The sequence below is a fragment of the Chrysoperla carnea genome, chromosome 2 (assembly GCF_905475395.1).
Source record: "Chrysoperla carnea chromosome 2, inChrCarn1.1, whole genome shotgun sequence".
NCBI lineage: Eukaryota > Metazoa > Arthropoda > Insecta > Neuroptera > Chrysopidae > Chrysoperla > Chrysoperla carnea.
Window position 1 is genome coordinate 25,294,414 of NC_058338.1, and position 18,997 is coordinate 25,313,410.

An 18,997-nucleotide genomic window follows, 5' to 3' on the forward strand; every position below is an offset into this window, starting at 1 on the left:
TCAAGTTATTTGTTTACTAACATTTTATTTATAATATATTGATTTAAAAATAAATTTTAAACAAGTAGTGTCGAATATGGCCTTTAGAGGCCACACTTATAACTTCCTTATTACGTTTTAATCTTGTATTATTCATATCTTCATAGATCAATATTTGCAAAAATTATTTTAGAGGAAAAATTACTCTTCTCATAATATTTATGTGAAAAACCTATTGTTTATTTATTGAAAAATTATTTGCACGTTGGTATATTAGCTCAGTTGGAAAATATTACCCTATAAGCTCAATTGGCTAAGGCGTAACCAATTCTGTCCACGGTATGCTTAGGGTAGCGAGTTCGATTCCCGCCGTCGCAAAAAAATTAATTTAATTAATAATTGTGATAGGCTGGTGTAGTGCATGGTATATGCATGAAGGAGGTGCACTCAGCCTCTGAAATTGAGGATCTGATAAATGAAGTTATCAGCGAAAAGGTGATAAAACACTATAGGTATCACAGTGGGCTCTATAGCCAAAGTGTGCCCTTCGTGGACAGCCAATATAACCTAACCTAACCTTACCTTGGTATATTTTGAATGAAGAAAGTAACAAAAATTTTTTGTTCGCTTTTTGTAGTACGAAGTTTGAAGTGTGTATTTATCATTTAAAAAACCCGTGGTGTCCCACGGTCTATATGGCAAATGTTTAATTTGGAAAACTTCATAAGCATATCCAAAGTTAAGAATATATTTAGTGATCCATTTTCGTTATCCACGAGTGTATTTAACAGAAATAAAATTATAATTTATTTCATAAAACAAAAAATTATATTGAAAAATTTCCATATTTATATATAATTTTGTTTTTATGTTACTATATATTGGAAAAAAATTGACAGTTTTATCATTTTTCTCATAAATATTTTTGTGATAAGACGAAGTATGTATAATTAAATACCAAATTTTTAAATATTCAAGTATATCACTTCGTCTTTTTTAATACCACTAAATCATGGTCAGAAAGAAAATTGATATTCAAATAGAAATTTAAAATTTTTAATAATTTATACACGTGGCAAAAAATCATCCGCAAACTTTGATTTTATTGACCATTTGAGGCTCATTCTGGTCTCATTTATACTCATTCTCTTTAACCGCAAGTTTCGTCAAGGCAACTAATCAAGATGGCAAATAAGAAGAAAAGTACAGAATTGGTTTAAATTACTATAAAAATGACAGAGAAAAGTTTCATATTTTTCCTATAATTCCTTTATTTTTCCTAGGAATCAAGTAAAATGGAATTATAAATCTTAAGTTTTGGACATAAATTTTTTACAAAATTGTGTTATTTCCGTTTCGCAATATTCATATCTTAAAAGCGAAAAATCATACGATTATTAAATTTATATCTCATTTTCTTTTTTCAAATGACTTTTTGATTGTCTTGACAACATCTCTTATCCAAAAATATACTGAAATATATTGATTTTCTTTACCTTTAAAATAAGTCCCGATAACGCCTAAAAGTCGCATTCTGCCTTAAGAATTACCTTTATTTTGAGGATTGGCTGCATTTTATCTTGCCATTATGTATGTTAGAATCTTTCGATCTGTATGCGCCTATATTTAACCATTATATCTTTCTATTAAAGTTATTTAACGATTCGATTTTTTTTAAATTTCCATTTTTTTAGGTACATGAAACTTCGTGATAAATAGAACCGATCTCGTATTCGATTATAATCACATATTAATGTATATTTATATTGAATTATTATATGTTCTTATATCTAAAATTATTATTATTATAAGTTATAATAAGTATATACTTACATTATTCATATTTAAATAAATATGTTAATTCAGCAAATTATAAATAAAAGTTAAAAAATAAAATAAAATATTAAACAAAAGTAATGCATATGGCTGGAGGTCTAAGAAATTATAATATACAGACAGAATGATTCAGTCTCGTAAATACGGTCATTTTAAAGGAACGTTAGCATTGACACTGGCATTGGTGGTGAAATCACCTGGGTGAAGATGGTGACAGTAATATTTTTTAACCAACTATGAAATAATGTACACAGTAAACAAAATAACTGGATTGAAGTAAAAGCATTTACTTGGCTGTCAATGTTCTTTCAGCAAGAAAATTTTTCTTGAGCCAACGATTTTAATACTTAATTCAAAAAAATAAGTTTTTTAACGCTTAAAAAATAAATAATATTTACTTGCAACCACATTAAAAACATGTTTTCTTTCAAATAATTTTTTTTATCTTGTCAAACTCTGTCTTAATGTCGAAATGAGATATCTGTTTATCAATATTTCTAAACGTTCAGAATTCGAGCTTATCTGATCTATTGAAATATATGATATAAAACAATATATTTATAGTGATGTTATTTGAATGAATGAATCACCCGTTACATGAAGTTTGCTATTGGTATCATATTATAAGTAAGTTATTACGCGTGCCATATTAAAATGACAGTGTTATATTAATGAGTAATTTTATACAGTATAATATGACTATCAATTTTGTTGTATAATCACTTTTTAAAATTAAATAAAAGTCTTAAAATGACGAGAAATCTTTATAATCGAATTTTAATATAAAAAAAGATCAACAGTGCACGTTACTCAAATAAAAATCAGATGATCTACATGTACTTCTATATTTTAACTGTTTTTAATTTAACTTTATTTCTAGTTGGTAATTATTAAATTAATTGAGTTGTTGAACAAAATTTTTGGAAAGATCAAATTCAAATTTACAGTTTGGAAATGTCTATATTAGACGAAACATGTCATGTTTTGAGTTATTGAAATATTAAAATAAAATACTAGTGGACTAAGTTTTTTCTTCAAATACCAAAATAAATATGATGAAACACTTTACCTATCAAATTTCTTGTTTCAACATAAATATACCTAAATCATAGCAAGCCATTAAAAAAAAATTATGATCGATACGTATTGATTAAAATAAATAAAAACAATTAAAATAAATACCTACATCATATGTCAAAAGCCATATTTCTCATAAATTTTGTATTTGAAAATGAGGTTTTTGCCTTTAAATAAACAGGGTATAAGGGATGCTGGGAAGTTATGAAACTCCTAAAAGGCACATATTTTGCTCTAACAAAACCTACATACGGATTTTTCATTTTTCTAGGCCAATCAGACATTTTCAACAACGCGTTACTTGTGCTCTGAAAACTGCTTTATAACACAGGCGCGCTTTTCCCCGTTGACTATCGATACAGTGCATTAGTCCATATTTTCGGATTAATAAAATAAAGTTCGAACACTAAAACCCCGACAATTACAGAATCGTGCTTTTAAAAGTATGAAAACAAGAAAATATTTTCATCTAAAATTGTTATGATAAGTAAAATCATCATAACAGTCGGGGGACCTCTTTTGGGTCCTGTGGAAAACTGTTTAATCTTAGAGGTCCCCCGACTGCAATGCCGATTTTACTTATCATAACTATTTCTGATACAAATATTTTCTTGTTTTCAGACTTTTAGGAGCGTGATTATGTAATTGTCGGGGTTTTTTATTTGAACCATTTTGGGGTTTTAAGTTCGTGAGAAAGTATATATATATATATTTGAAAAGTCCTATCATAGCTTTATGTCTTCTAGAGGGCGTCATATAAGATGCTTTTAAAGATACCTCATTTGTCAAATTATGCTAAGTAGTTTAGAAGCAAGGTCCGAACAGATGAACATACATACATATGGGTCAAACACATAGCCCTCGCCATTGTATAGTCGGGTAAAAATAAATCAAGAACGAATATTTATGTTTTATTTCTCTTAAAACAATAAATATTATTATTTTTTAAGTTCTAATTTATAGTTCTTTTCTAAATAACAACTAACTGATTTGACTGACATGCCATTTAATACTACTATTATTTTATATAATGCGATGACGTAATAATATTACAAGTCCTTTTGTTCACACTCAAAATAATGATTTATAATACCTATATACTTTACATATATTAGATTTGTATATTTTTAAAACATATTTACCCACCAGACAACAATAACATTCATTGTGATATCGATTAAAAATTGAAAAAAAGTTTACTGAAATACACACCACGGTTGACATATAAACAAATACCCAATGGATTTTTATCAGTTCTTATTTGCAAAAAGTTCTACTTGAACCTTACTAACCGTTATCCGCCGGTTCCATTAACTTCCTTCAAAAATAATTTTCACGATTAATGTAGAAGAGGATTGTATATATGTTACCGTAAAATTTAATTTCCGGTAGATTATAAACAGATAATTCGTTTAGGCGCTACAATGCCACAGCCAAGAAAAAAATAAAGAAAAGCTAGGTCATAACACTTGCTTGGTCGCGTGGGAAATGCTGGTTTCACGAGAACCGCAACCAAAGTGCCGTTCAAATCATATACAGAAATAAAACAGTCAAACTCTCCAAGTTCATCGAAATAAGCCTGATTTGCGGACCACGTTTAATATTAAGCGTTGCGTTCTTTTGAAATTTTTATTATATTTATCGTAACTAAAATTATACTATATAGAATACTAGCTTTCAGTCCGCTTCGCTGGCCAATGGAAACTTTACAAATAAATAGTTCTAAACAATATTTCTTCAATCCTCATGGCCTTCATTCAACTTTTCCCCTTCTTAATATCAACTTTAATTTTCTCTTTAGATAACAAAGCCTAGTTTTGGCGTTTATCCTCAGGGCTCATTTTGCAAACTAGGGTAGATATGTAATATAAATTGTTTTTGTTTGCACCCGTGATCATGCTGAAATAAACGATATACCAGTTTCAAATCATGAAACAAATTAATTTAATCCAATTTAGCAAAATATTTTGAAATTTTTGCGTGGCTTTATAACGCTTGACCTATCTGAAACTAAATTCTCGTGGGAAAGGCGGATTCGTTTTTCAGACATATGTCTATTAATATCCATATTTTTTAATCTTTATTTCAACCTGCTTGAATTTGAAGTAGGTTATAGCGAACTTTTAAAGTGGTATCGTTGTGTGCATAGTCATGGTAGGGACAATAAAAACGATGCCAGCGCTTCCAGTGAAAAATTTTGGATATAAAGGAGGCTGTTATGACTAATGATATTCTTTACATGTTAATGTTATAGAAAATGCCAAATTAAAATTATTAAAAAACACTAATTAATTAAACTTAATGCATTAAAAATTGTGAAAATAAGAAATCAAATTGCACAAATATTATTTTTCAAATGTAAATTATCATAATTATTTATTTGTGAGACAAAAATTAATATTAAATTGTCAATGTAAGTCATAAATGCAATCCATACAATTATATATGCATCCATACAATTCTATAATTAAAGTAGTGTATGGTTACGATAGAAACGCCTTCAATAAAACTCACACACGATGCGAATAGTTTTTTTAGTTTTACAATAACAAATGGTTGGTTAAAAATTATTACAAATTATTTAATCGATATTTAGGTTATTGAAAACAATTAAATTTAAAAGATATATCCATCAGTTGTCGCCATCGTAAAAACAAATTTCCAATTATTATTATATTTCTATTAAAATAATTTCCTATAAAAATTATATGTAAAATTAAGTAATTAAAATATTCAAAAATGACTCTTAAAATCAAATAAAAATCTCATAATGTATGCATTTTTATGTTTTTATTTAAATATTCATGCGAACTTTATGAATATATGGGCAATATAATAAAATAAAAAATGTATAGCGCCCAAACAGTACGTTTACTTTTCGATTACTTAAAGGGGTATTGAATATTCCACCCTCTAGAGGACATAAATTTGAGACGAAATAGAGGACGAAAAACAAATTTCGATTTAATGAGAGCGTGTTTGGAATCAAATGGAAAAGTTTAAGTCTGTTCATTCCTAGCTTCTAAATTACTTATCATAATTTTACAAATGAAGTGATATTAAAAGCGTCTTGATCTTCCGCTGGTTATAGACTATGTGACACCACATTAAATTGAATAAGGCGCCCTCTTGAAGACATCAAGTTATGATCGAAAAACCAGATATCGTTAGAAGCGTCTTGAGTGTCCGCTGGTTATAGGTTATTTAATATCACATTAAATTGAATGTGGCGCTCTCTAGAGAACACACAGTCATGACCGAAAACTAAATTTCGATTTAATGACAGCGTGTTAGGAATCATATGAAAGACACTTTTCAATCAAATAATTATTGTTATACACAAAACTATAACTCTAAAATAAATTAAAGTTCAAAAACTAAAACCCCGACGCTCTTCCAAACTTGAATTTTGTTTTATACAAAATGTATGTTTTTTGAGTACAAAAGTCTTGAGTACATCAAATTAATCTATTGGGTAATAAATATGAAAATTTTTCAATTTGTTTGAAAATTGAACAATCCTATGGGTGAGAAAATTATTACAAGACCATTAAAAAAGTCCTAAAAAAAATTAAAATTAAATTATTATGGATATTTTGAAAAGTTAGTTGAGCACAACAATATAACTTCCCTATAAAAATGTATATACAAACCCATAAAATAAAAACAAAACAAATTTTTTTTTTGCAACATAATAATATTATTTATGACATTGCATATTAGATGCATACACATATTTATAATTTTATTTAAGCATAAAATAAACATAATATTAAAATGTTTTGCATATACAACAAAAATATTTTTATCTTTTCAGATGTTTAATATCTATTTTAGTAATAATATATGTCGTATGTAACAAATAGTGCGTTAAATTAGTGAGATATATATTATATCTTTTTTTTTATAAATATCATTCTCTCACACGACACCGACATTTTTAAAAGTGAATGTGAATGTTGTGTTGCATTTATAATAATGTTCCAAAACGAATGAGCTACTCTATTGGGAATATAAAATACTTAGTTTTAAATTGGGGATATCATTATGTGATGATATGGGATGTGTGTGTATAACTAATAAGAAAACTGATAGAAAGTTCTTGTCTTACCTCAAAAGAGAAAAATTCATCAAAAACTGACAGAAAAAAAATTATCAAATTATAAATTTTAGCAAAATTTATTTTCTGCAAACTAACCAAAGATCAAAATTAATTTTTTTTAAACACCCTTTCATTAGCTTGGTATTTATGTATGTATATAAAGAAATCTTTAAAATTGATTTTCATCCACTTCACAACTTCGTACACTTATCAAGGACTGCAGATGACAATACCTACAATAATTTAATAAGTTTGTACGATTATCCTGATCGGAATCTTCAGGATTAACTTTGATGGTGGAAGCGCAGATACCATTACATAAAACTAATAAAACAATTAAACTATTGAAAACAAACAATTGACTGAGATAATTGTTGAAATACACTGTAAAGACAGTGTTGATTACTCTGTCACATTACATATAACTGATATACCCATAGAATATTTACTATACAATCTGCGTATAATTTGCGCTCTCACGGATAAACAGTGACGTTTCCGAAAAAATGTTTCAAACAAAAGTTGTTTATTTTTTTATAAGGAACATTTTTACATATACACTTTTTCTATCTCTTACGGTTTACAAGATGGGTTCTACGGATCAAAGACCCAATTGACCGATGTTGCTCATTTACGAACTTGACCTCACTTTTTACGTCCTAATTTATTGTTGTATTGAGATCCACATTTTTCAATTAAGACTATTAAAAATATCAGGACTGTAAATTTTCAGCAATGATTTTCCCAACAATTATACCTACAATTTCCTTTGAACACTGTGGTTTCACCACCCTGAACACTAAACATTTTATAAACATTTACAAAAAAGCTTTATAATTTTTAAAAATTAATTAATTGTTGAAAAAATAATAACAATTTACTCAATCAGAAAGCTATTAGTGTATCATCCAAAGGGCATATTCTTCACGGTTTATTTTAAAATATCCAGATGTCATTCATGAAATTTTGGGTTGAGAAAATTTAAATGTTACATTTCTTCTCACTTATTTTATACATTTGCCGTTTCTTCCGGTCCTCTACTTATTATACCCAAAATTTATTACCAACCACTTATAAGTTCTATTACTAAAAACATTTAAACAAAAAAAACTAATAAAGAAGTGAATGTGTGTTATATGTTTTAAAATTGGTTTCTGTTTTAGATAATATTTATATTCATATGAAATTACATGTCAAAATAAAGATTTAAATTTTAAAACTAATATAAATTTTAATGTTATGATATTTTTAATTTGATATACCTACCTATAATAAATATATACAATATATTTGTATTTATTTTTATATTTATATAACTGCAGCTATATCAATGGTCATTCCAAAATGGGAGCCCAGAGAACGAAAATATAAAATATAAAGTTTTCAGAATTTTTTTTAAAGAAAAAATTTTTTTAAAGTATTTCTAAAGGTTTTTTTTTTTTTGAGAATTTTTGAAAATACCACCATGGACTAAGGTGGCATTTAAGGTGGAGTATTTCTGGTACGAATACGAACGTAGGACTTCATATACCACAATAAATTATTAAAAATATCTTAAAAAATGAAAATCACATTCAAAAATTATGTTACATAGATACATAGATACATAACTAGTTAGGAATATAAATAAGTTGGGAATAATAATAAAAATGCTATAGGGCTAAAATAGTAAGTATTTTATGCAATTTTATCATTCCTGTCAATAATGGCTTTATAACATTGAATTATTTTGAAAATTTAAAGTTATTGAAGATATTCATTAACATTTGAAGATATTTGTTTAAAATAAGTTCGAGGGTTGAAAGTTTAAGAAAAATGCCCAAATTATGAATTTTATTTGAAGCTAAAGTTTTTTTTATTTTCCGTGTATTACGTGAGTACTAAAACTGAGTCCATTTTTATTGAAAAAAATTCTGTGACTTATATAGTAGAAAAAGTTCTTTTTGACGAACTTTGAAAATTTTAATAACTTCCCAGAGGAAGTTTATGTAATGGAGACGGTTTTAAAAATATCCAGTTTTACATATTTCCGCGGTTTCAAGGCCGCAATATCCGAATCAAACCTTTTCAATGTGATGTCTGTGTGTGTGTGTGTACGTATGTTCGTCCGGATTCTTTCGCCTCGATTATCTCTCGAATCAGTTATCACATTAACACGTGACTGGGCTTATTCCACGCGTAATCGTGTATTTAAGAACTGAAAGAGTTTTCAGAAGAATTAGTTGAACCGTTTTTTAATGGTAATAAAAAAAACTGGAAAAAACTGAATAAACAAAATCTAAAAAGTGGAGAAAATACATCATTTATCAATGGAGATAATGATCGTTCCAGCATAAGCTGCAGTACATGTTCGAAGAATAATCTATGAAGGCTAAAAATAATTTTTTTAATGTTTTTTCTCCCTCTGGGTAGTTAGTTGTGTGGAAAACAGAAGTCGCACTCCCACGACTTCATTACCACACCGTCTATGTTCTGCCAGTTTATGTAAATTTCTCTTTAGACATGCTTTAATTGAGAATACTTTTCAAGCAATGTATAAATATTTCAATATTTGGAATAAAATTTAGAATTAAGAATCATATTTGAATTTGATTAAAGAATTATGAAACACTTGGTATATACTTAGATGAAACACTAAATCTACCACACATGTCGAGAATTTCGTTTATGTGGATAATATAATAAGAACGTTTATATTATTAGTGTTAAGTTAAAAGTTTAGTAAAAGTATCATACCTACTACATACAGAGAGTATTTTGTTGAGAAGAGTTTTAAAAGTGATTTACTGCCTGTATCTCTAAACAGCCGTGTTAACTGTTAACAAATAACTCTATCTGTCACTTACATTTAACACTCACTTTATTTCCAATTCACACAAAAAAATTAAAAATAGGTACATTGCGCATTTTTTTCACTTAATAACTTTTTTAAATTCATTTATTTTTGTTCTCACATTAAAAGCATACCTGCTAAGATTTCAAAGCGTTTAAGAAATTAATTGAAATAGATTATTAAGATAATGGGCATGAAAATTCAGAAATAATTTTCGATTTGTGCCCGAATTTCCTAGATCAGTTTTATGTATTTTATAATTGCGTATTTCGAACTACCAAGTAGTCATCATCAGTAAGAATTAGCTAGTCGTGTTTACTCTTATTATGAATGATTAACACTGTCTATATATGGTATTTCAATAACTAACTCAGTCAATTGTTTGTTTTCACTTGTTTTATAATACAAATAAACTTGAAATTCACAGAAATGTTAAAACAATTTTCTCTTGCGGCTTAGGAATAAAAATATGGTTAATGAATTTGCTGGTTCGCTGTATATTGATAACCATCTATTTATTGAAAAAGAAATACGTCTAGTCTTTGGAAAAAAATACTTTAACTTTTGTAAATAGTATTTTTTCATACTTTTTCTCGAAGAGTAATACTGTGTCCCAAAAATAAGGTGACATTTGAATTTAAACTGCGCGCGTTTAAACGGCCCGGCCAAACAGTAAATAAGGAATATTATTTGAACGTTATGCGTCATTTGCGTAACTCTATCCGCCTAAAACGGCTGGAATTGTGGAAAGACAATTCATGGTTTTTACACCACGATAATGCACCATCCCATACTGCACTCATAATTCGTGATCATTTCGTCAAAAACTCAACCCATATCGGTACACAACCACCGTATTCACCTGATCTGGAACCGTGCGACTTGTGGCTGTTCAGCAAGCCCAAAAGACCGCTCCGGGGACACCATTTTGATACGATAGAGGAGATTTAAGTCGCGGCGTCTCCCGACGGTAACGATGATTTTACTTATCATAAAAATTTCAGATTTCAGATTTTCTTGTTTCATACTTGTTATAGAGTGATTTTGCAGTAGTCGGGGGTTTTGGTTGTTGAACGTTTTTTAATTTATCATATATCAAGAAGCTTTAAGAATAAAATAAATTAGAGCACCAATTCAAAGCTAATTGCATGAATCCGCTCACTTGTTTATGTATATTTGATAAATATTTTGATATAAATTTTCATTAAAAAAAAATATGTTGATGATTTCTGTGTGACAGTATGGATGATGGGTTAATAGACACACATTTAAGTAATTGAATGCATATAATAAATCTATTAACCTGCCACCTGCCCACTATAAATTAAGATAAACGTGACGCGTCCGTCCATTCCATGGTATTATACATAAAAGTGTGTACGCATCTTAAGTGTATACAATTAAATATTGAAAGTCTATGTTATAGCCACTTTATTAGAATAATGCTAGCAAAAATAGTAGTTCAATCGCTTTAAAAAAGGAACTTCGAGCAGACTTTGTTATAATCAATACTTAAAATATTTTTATTGGCGATGGTGATAAGCATACGGAGTTGAAATTAGACTCATGGTATTGCCAACATAGTATTTGCAGTTCCTATACTAAAACTATGGTAAAGCCCACTTTTTGACAGAATTTAACGATTTTTTACGCTAAGAATAATTATATCTCGAAAACAAAACGATGTGGTGCTATTTTTTTTTTGCTTTAATTCTAAATTTTTTTTCAACTTTCCTACTTTTTTTCCATTCTGTCGAGACACTTTCATGATATCATTAAAAATACCAAGGAGGACAGTGAGTTTTACATACTTTGACTTTCGAAATCGCGAACTTTGCAGCTGATTAGCACAGCTACCATTATTCTAAACCTGTGCAAAAATAGACCAAATCTGTCGACAAGTGATTTCATGCTTAATACAAAGATTAAATTGGTTAATTTTTAGAACAGCACTAAAATTTCTCTACTATACTTTGTGACTAAAAGTTATTGTTAATAATTGGAATGAATTTTTATTAAGTTTTATCTAGAGTTACTTCAATACCATGGTTTTTAAAATATAGATATGTGCGACTAAAACCATCTCACTCTTTCTATATCTCATCATAATGAAACGTAAACATATATCGCTTATAATAATCAGTTTTAAAATTAATGACATTTAGTGGTTTTCACAAAATTTTATTTAATTGTTCGAAATGATCAACATTTCAAGATAAGTATAACATTTAAAAAAATATATATTTTTAATTTACCACACGCACTATGGCTAGAGATAAAAGTTCATTCTCAATTGATCATAAAATTTATTTTACGATATGTTTTTTTTAAATGTTCACATAAATTTATTATAGTTTTAAGTACTGCATCAAATTCGTAATAAAATTGCCGAGCTTTAACATACAAACATTATTTTAAAATTCTGATAAGGATTTGTCAACAAACTGATTAGATATTATATTGATGACTGTGTGCGTAGTCATGGCAGGGAGAATCAGATCGACGCCAGCGCTTCCTTAGGATAATTTTGGATATAAAAGAGGCTGTTATTTCTAATTTTTAATTACTTATTTAAATTTGTGAAAAAATATTATTAAATTTTCAATGCAAAACATTTATGAAAGCCATAGATGTCCAACCATAAAATTATATTAATAATTAGCTTTTTTTCCTTCACCTCCCTTGCTCTCACTTATCCCCTTTCCATAATAATCGAAATAGGGATAGGAATTGTTTTACACAGGTGAAATATATATACAGTTTTCAATCTGATGTTACGAGCTATATTTTTGTAGAGTTTCAAGCAAATCCATTCGGATCTTTGTCACCAACAAACAAACAATCTTACTTTCACATTTATAATATAATAAGGAAGAAACGTATCGTTACCATGAAAACGTTTGAAATAAAACTCATGTACGGCGCCAATACCTAACATACGTCTATATAATTTAAATTTAGAATATTCTAATCGCATAGAAGATCTCGGACGAAGAAAAAAGACAGGTCTTATGAACAAAAAATAAAGATAATAAAAACTCATGCAGCTTAATTATTCAACATTGTTGCTTTTCAGTCAGTCTTCAGCCTATCTGCTTTCTGGTAAAAAACTCTCATTTCAATACAAAATCTCTCTAGTAAATAACATTTAACTCCAGGTACTACATCTTACCCAATTAAAAAACATATTTATATTAGCAATATTTTAAATGTGTAATTCTTTATAAAATGAGGTAGGCGGAAACCAAATTAGTATAACATACCATTAGTTAAAATGTACAACATTTATACTTTTAACGAAATTAAGTGTTTAAGATTAGTGTTTGTGTTCTTTTCTTTGAGTACAATAATTTTAAAATTATGGTTTTTGATATAAAACTTACTACATACATGAACAATAGAGATATATAACATATGACGATGGCTATTAAAATTAAAAAAACAATAAGTTTTATTTTTGGTAAATATATTTTTAGCCACAGTTGTTACAGTAAATCAACAGTATGTCCGTAAAACGACAATTTTTTTTAGATCTTACATTTTTCTGTCCTAAAAAAAAGTAATCGAATCAATTTCATCAAGTAAGGGATATTGCCATTCATTTAGAATCCTTCGGAGTGTTCATAAAATCTGTCTATAAATCAAGGAAATTTTAAAGAATGAAAGAATTGTGAAGAACGTATATAGAATAATTTTTTGTATTTCGCGCTTTACTTGAATCTTTTTCCGTTATAATTTCAGCTCAATCGAGATCAACATTTCCAGTAATAATATACTAGGTGTTTAAAAACTTTACTCTAATGGATGTTATCTCAACATTTTACAAAGATCCAAATGAGTATATATTTTTCACTGCGCTTCCACCATATTCCTCTTGCAAGTTTTATATAAAGCTTTTTAAGACTAAAATTCGATGCAAAAAATCAATTGACAAATATAGATTATCTTTTTTCCATATCGCAACAATTATGTCACTTATTATTTCCGAATGCGTTATTTACGATACTTGATTAATATTATCTATAGGCGAGCAAAATTTCAACATTTCGGGTCAAAATTATAAATTTTTGTCGAGCTTTATGGAGGGAAATGCACTACCCTTTTCTGTAATTATCCTAAGCAAAGTGATATTAATGCACAATACTCTACAATATCAAAATTTGTTTTTTTACGGGAATATTCGAATTCGTAAAATTGATAATAAACGCTTCTAGGATAAATTTTATTTACTTCAACTTTCCTTAGTATACAAATTTCACTAATATTAATCAAGAAAATCTCAAAATTACAAACATAATTAACAAATCATTTATAGTTCATTGGATTTATGGATTAAGAGTCAAGTCAAAAAAAAATTTTTGAATTTACTAAAGCTGATAATTTGAGGATTGGTTATAGTAGTTGTGTACACATACATATACTGTAGTCAATCAAGTGAACGATAGAACAGGAATTGGATATATGTATAACAATTTTCAGCTTTAGTAAATTGATTTATATACCACAAGAATCATAATTGAATCTTAGTTATTTATTGTACATACATCAAGGCTGACTGACCAGATCCGTTCGGACACTTAATTAACTGACTCTCATAACTGTTATTTATATGAAATATACAATCTGTGAAACCATTTTCAGCTTAAGTAAACTCATTTAAATACCACTGAAATCATAACCGTTTGTATAGTATATATCAAGCTCCTGCTCTATCGTTCGCTTGACTGACCGTAGTTGTGTGTGTACACAACTACTATAACCAATCCTCAATTAATCAGCTTTAGTTAATTCAAAGAACTTTTTTTGTCTGGTGCTCCTATTATTAAAAATTGCTCAGAGGCATCTTTGTTAGAGTTTCCTCTATATTCACTCTGTTCTGCTAATGCGACAGTTTTAAGACACCCTGAATTTATAGGTTTATACACTTTATATGTCACAACTTTTGAAGATCATTGTACCAACTATAATATACATATACTACTACAATACCATTGATATATTAATAGTGTCTACGTTGTTTACTACATGAAATTAAAAGGCATGAACCGTGCGAACAGCAACTCAGAACGCTCAACGCAACTCTTTAGTCACAATAATTTATTTACTAATTTAAGAGAAGTTATTATTGTATTGTTGTGTTAAATTTTAAAATAAAATTACATTATTCTAAATATTATGTATGTTTTATTATTTAAAAAAAAAAACTATATATAATATTATTGTTATGAATATTAACACTTATATTCATATGAATGGTACAGGGGAAGAATATGTTGACAATTTTTCGGGTACGGAACCCTTAACTCGCACTTGAAACATATATAAGAACATTCTCCATTAAATTACCGTTTTCCTTAAAGCATTTGGAAGATCGTCGTCAATTTTTTAATTTTTTTTGGGTATGGAACGATAAACTTGCATTTTCGTTAAATTGCCTTTCAAACGAAGACAAACACACACACATATCAGTCAAACTTATAACACCCCCTTTTTTTTAGTTCGGGGGTTAAAAATGATCATTAACAGTTAAAACAAGTGAAATTTACAAAATTTAAAAAACCCCCGACAAATGCGATTTATTTTTTTGGGCAAATTTTTTGAAATATTTTATTTGAAATTTAAATATTTGAGTTTCTTTTTATTGTTTTGAATATACCTAATTATTTTACCATTTCACTTTTTGAAATGAATTGAGCCATGTTTATTTGACCATTCATTTCCATAGTAATTATTTATATTAAAATTAAATCGATTTTGAATACCATCACCAATTTTTAGTTTTTTCGGGAACAAAACTCTAAGCTCGCACATGTAACATAAGCTAAGAACACTATCCGTTAAATTACCTTTCAAAAGAAACTAAAAAAATTAAAATCGGTTAATCCGTTTAGGCGCTACGATGCCGCAGACAGACAAACACACATAGCGGTCAAATTTATAACATCCCTTTTTTTTAGTTCGGTGGTTAAAAAACACAGAATTGAGATACTCAATATGTCTTTAGTATCTTTTTCTCCTGTACCCTTTATATTATTTAGTTTTAGAATATTTTGTATCTAAATAGTAAATAAATTTAATTAATTGCTGTATGAATAAAGATTTGTATATTTTGTTAACAGATTTATAACATTTAATAATAATTTTTAATTTATACATATTTAAATTTTATATGAAACATGCACCCGTATAATAGAATTTAACTTATTTTTTATCGACCTAGTAACACTAAATTATTTGCGAATTATATTTTTTGAAAAATTATATTTTTAAAATAAGAATATTTTTTTAAATTGGTTAAGGTAGTTTACTCGTGTTAAGTACTGACTAAATCAACGCTTCATTTGAAATTGGATTTTCTTGATATTCTGGAACAATCTTCTTCAATACATATAAAACAAAGTAGCTTCCGTCCATCTGTTTCTAATCAATATGTATGCTTAGATCTTGAAAACTAAGCAACGGGTTGATAACACTGTCACAATACACATACATATATGCCACACATACATAAGTCATATTCCCATATAATACATACTATACAATTGGCGCCTAGTTTGCGCCCTCACGGGTAAACAGTGATATTTACGAAAAAAAGTTTCGAACAAAAGTTGTAATTTTTTTGATAAATAACATTTTTTACATTTAAACTTTTGTTCTATCTCTAACGGTTTATAAGATGGGACCTACGGACCAATTGACCTATTTTACTCATTTACGAACGCGATCTCACTTTTTAGGTCCTAAGCACGCTATAAAAATTTCAACTTGATATCTACTTTCCTTTTTGACTTATTGTGATGACAGACAGATGGACAACCAGAAATGGACTTTTTGTTCGTAGCATCAGTATTTTTAAGCGTTATACAATTGGGACTTAACTTGCGGGACTTAACTGAAATAAAAATGCGGGAGCCATTTCACAGGGGTTTATTTATATGTACAATTAACTGAAAGAACTGCATCTTTTTTCTTCACATACGATTTCGAGATTAATTAAACGTAGATTGGCTACATGAATGTCCATTTATTATCGGTAAGTTTTATTATTTATGTACAGAAGCAAATTATGATAATGGAGTTGAAAGCACTGATTATAACTAAAATATTTATTATGTTTTATAAACAATTTTATAGAATTGTAAACAAACATGTACTATTTTATAATAGATTCTATTATCACTTTTGATAATTACGTATTCTGATAAATCTTAAACCATATATTGACAGGGAGTGTACCTACTAGCTGAAGGGAACAGCTAAATGGACCGTCACACTGTTATCTTACAAAATTTACAACTAATCATGCGTTTTATTTAAAATATTACTAATTTTCAATTGTTTATATGTAAATGGTATAGTAAATGTCAAATTAGAAAAATAACAACTAATTATATTTGTTGCATTAGAAATTTTGAAAATACATAATGAAATTGGTGAAATTGGTTGGAAATGGTATTGAATTTTCAATGTAAAACATATATAGTGTGTCGTTACAATGGTACCTCCTTAAAATAACACTCAAGCAAAGAGCGCATAAGGTATATATAACCACAATTGAAGGATTATTTTATTTAATATGCAGCTAATTTTATCATATCAAATAATTAATTCTTCATAATATCTCTATCTCTATATATTATAAATGCGAAAGTAAGCATGTTTGTTTGTTTGTATACAAAACGAATAAACACCTTACCGATTACCTTATTGAATTGGAACGTTAGCCATATAATCGTAGTAAAGTATTATACCCATATTATGATTGCAGTGAGGTATCGAATTTCATTTAGAATAAATTGCATAGGTAGTAAGTGTAAGTACCTAAGTGGTTGTAAAACGAAGTTAGCTTAGTTAAAGTCAATCGTACTTTCAGTAGTTAGGTACACTGAAAAAAAATTCTTAATACCAAAGTATTTTTACTTTATTTCAACGGCCAACTTCGGGATGAGGTTGTCATTATATTTTTTTTTTTTTTCAGTGTATACTTCTCCTATTTTTATGCGAATAATAAATGATTGATATTGTTCATTATATTATTACATATTTATGTGGAACGTGGGTTGTATGGATATGGAGTGCCATACTAGTGCTTCCAGTATGAGTTAGTTATTATCATAACGATAATAATACGATAACTTGGAATTCAATATTGTACCATTAACTGCAGAGATTCAATTATTCTCACGAGATTCAATTTCATAATAATACCATTTAACTACATAAATTATTCATTACTTTCTTGTAAAAAATTGTGGTTTTCACTTCGACAAACGATATTTAAAATTTCATCTAGAAACTAACCTTTGATAATATATATAGTCTTTAAAAGTACAAAACAATTTTTTGATAATATAAAATTCATTGTTAAGAAGCGTGGAGTACTGTCGTCCAATTTGTTTTAACATCATAGTACATTTAATAAGCCGGAAAATATGGAAAAGTGGTGGAAACTGAATACGGTTGCAACCCCATTAAAACTACCTCTGGAAGTGAAGATAAAAATTTAATAAATTAAAAATTTTACCTCAGAAATCATCGCTAGAGGAGGTTTTAGGTTCGCTGTTTACGAATCCAAAGTCAAAAAGCAACTGAGGAGGTGAAATTTTGATTTGTTTTCACTGTTACCATTTGGAGTGCTTTGGAGATGGGAAAACTACCCTAATTTTCTCAGTTTTCTTTGTAATGCCGAGGTTAGTGCGGATGGATGAATGTACCTAAAAATCTAAGGAACAGGTACACACACAAATTTTTGAAGTCGGAGAGTAGTTCCACCATTTTTCGACATTTTCCGGCTTATTAAATGTATTAAATGTATTAAATAATATTCGATATTGATAATTAACTTTAACTTATATTACTGAAAAAATGAACTAATAATATCAGAATAGATTTTTTCGTAAAATCTAAAAATAAATATTTGTTAAAAAAAAAAAAAACATGAATTAAGATAAGTTATATCAATTAATAAAATAAAAAATAAAATAACTTACCATGTTGTGCTGATAAAGGTCGAGTTGATAAAGAAAAATTTGTACCAGGTTCACATTTAACTATCTTACTGAGATTATCACCACTCATGTCCTGAAATCAATAAAAGCAAAATTAGTTTTTAGGTAAAGGTATATTAATATTTTAATAAATAAAACTTAACAAATCGTAGCTTCGTATTA

General features: G+C 28.0%; 1 protein-coding gene across 4 annotated transcripts in view; it reads right to left on the bottom strand.

Annotated features, from left to right (window-relative positions):
• LOC123292495 (forkhead box protein D3-A-like) overlaps window positions 1-18,997 on the bottom strand; it is an 82,683-nt gene that overhangs the window by 35,321 nt on the left and 28,365 nt on the right. For all 4 annotated transcript variants that reach the window (XM_044873201.1, XM_044873200.1, XM_044873199.1 and 1 more), the window contains exon 2: window positions 18,818-18,908. In XM_044873201.1, the coding sequence (XP_044729136.1) occupies window positions 18,818-18,908 (91 nt within the window). The remainder of the gene's footprint in view (window positions 1-18,817; window positions 18,909-18,997) is intronic.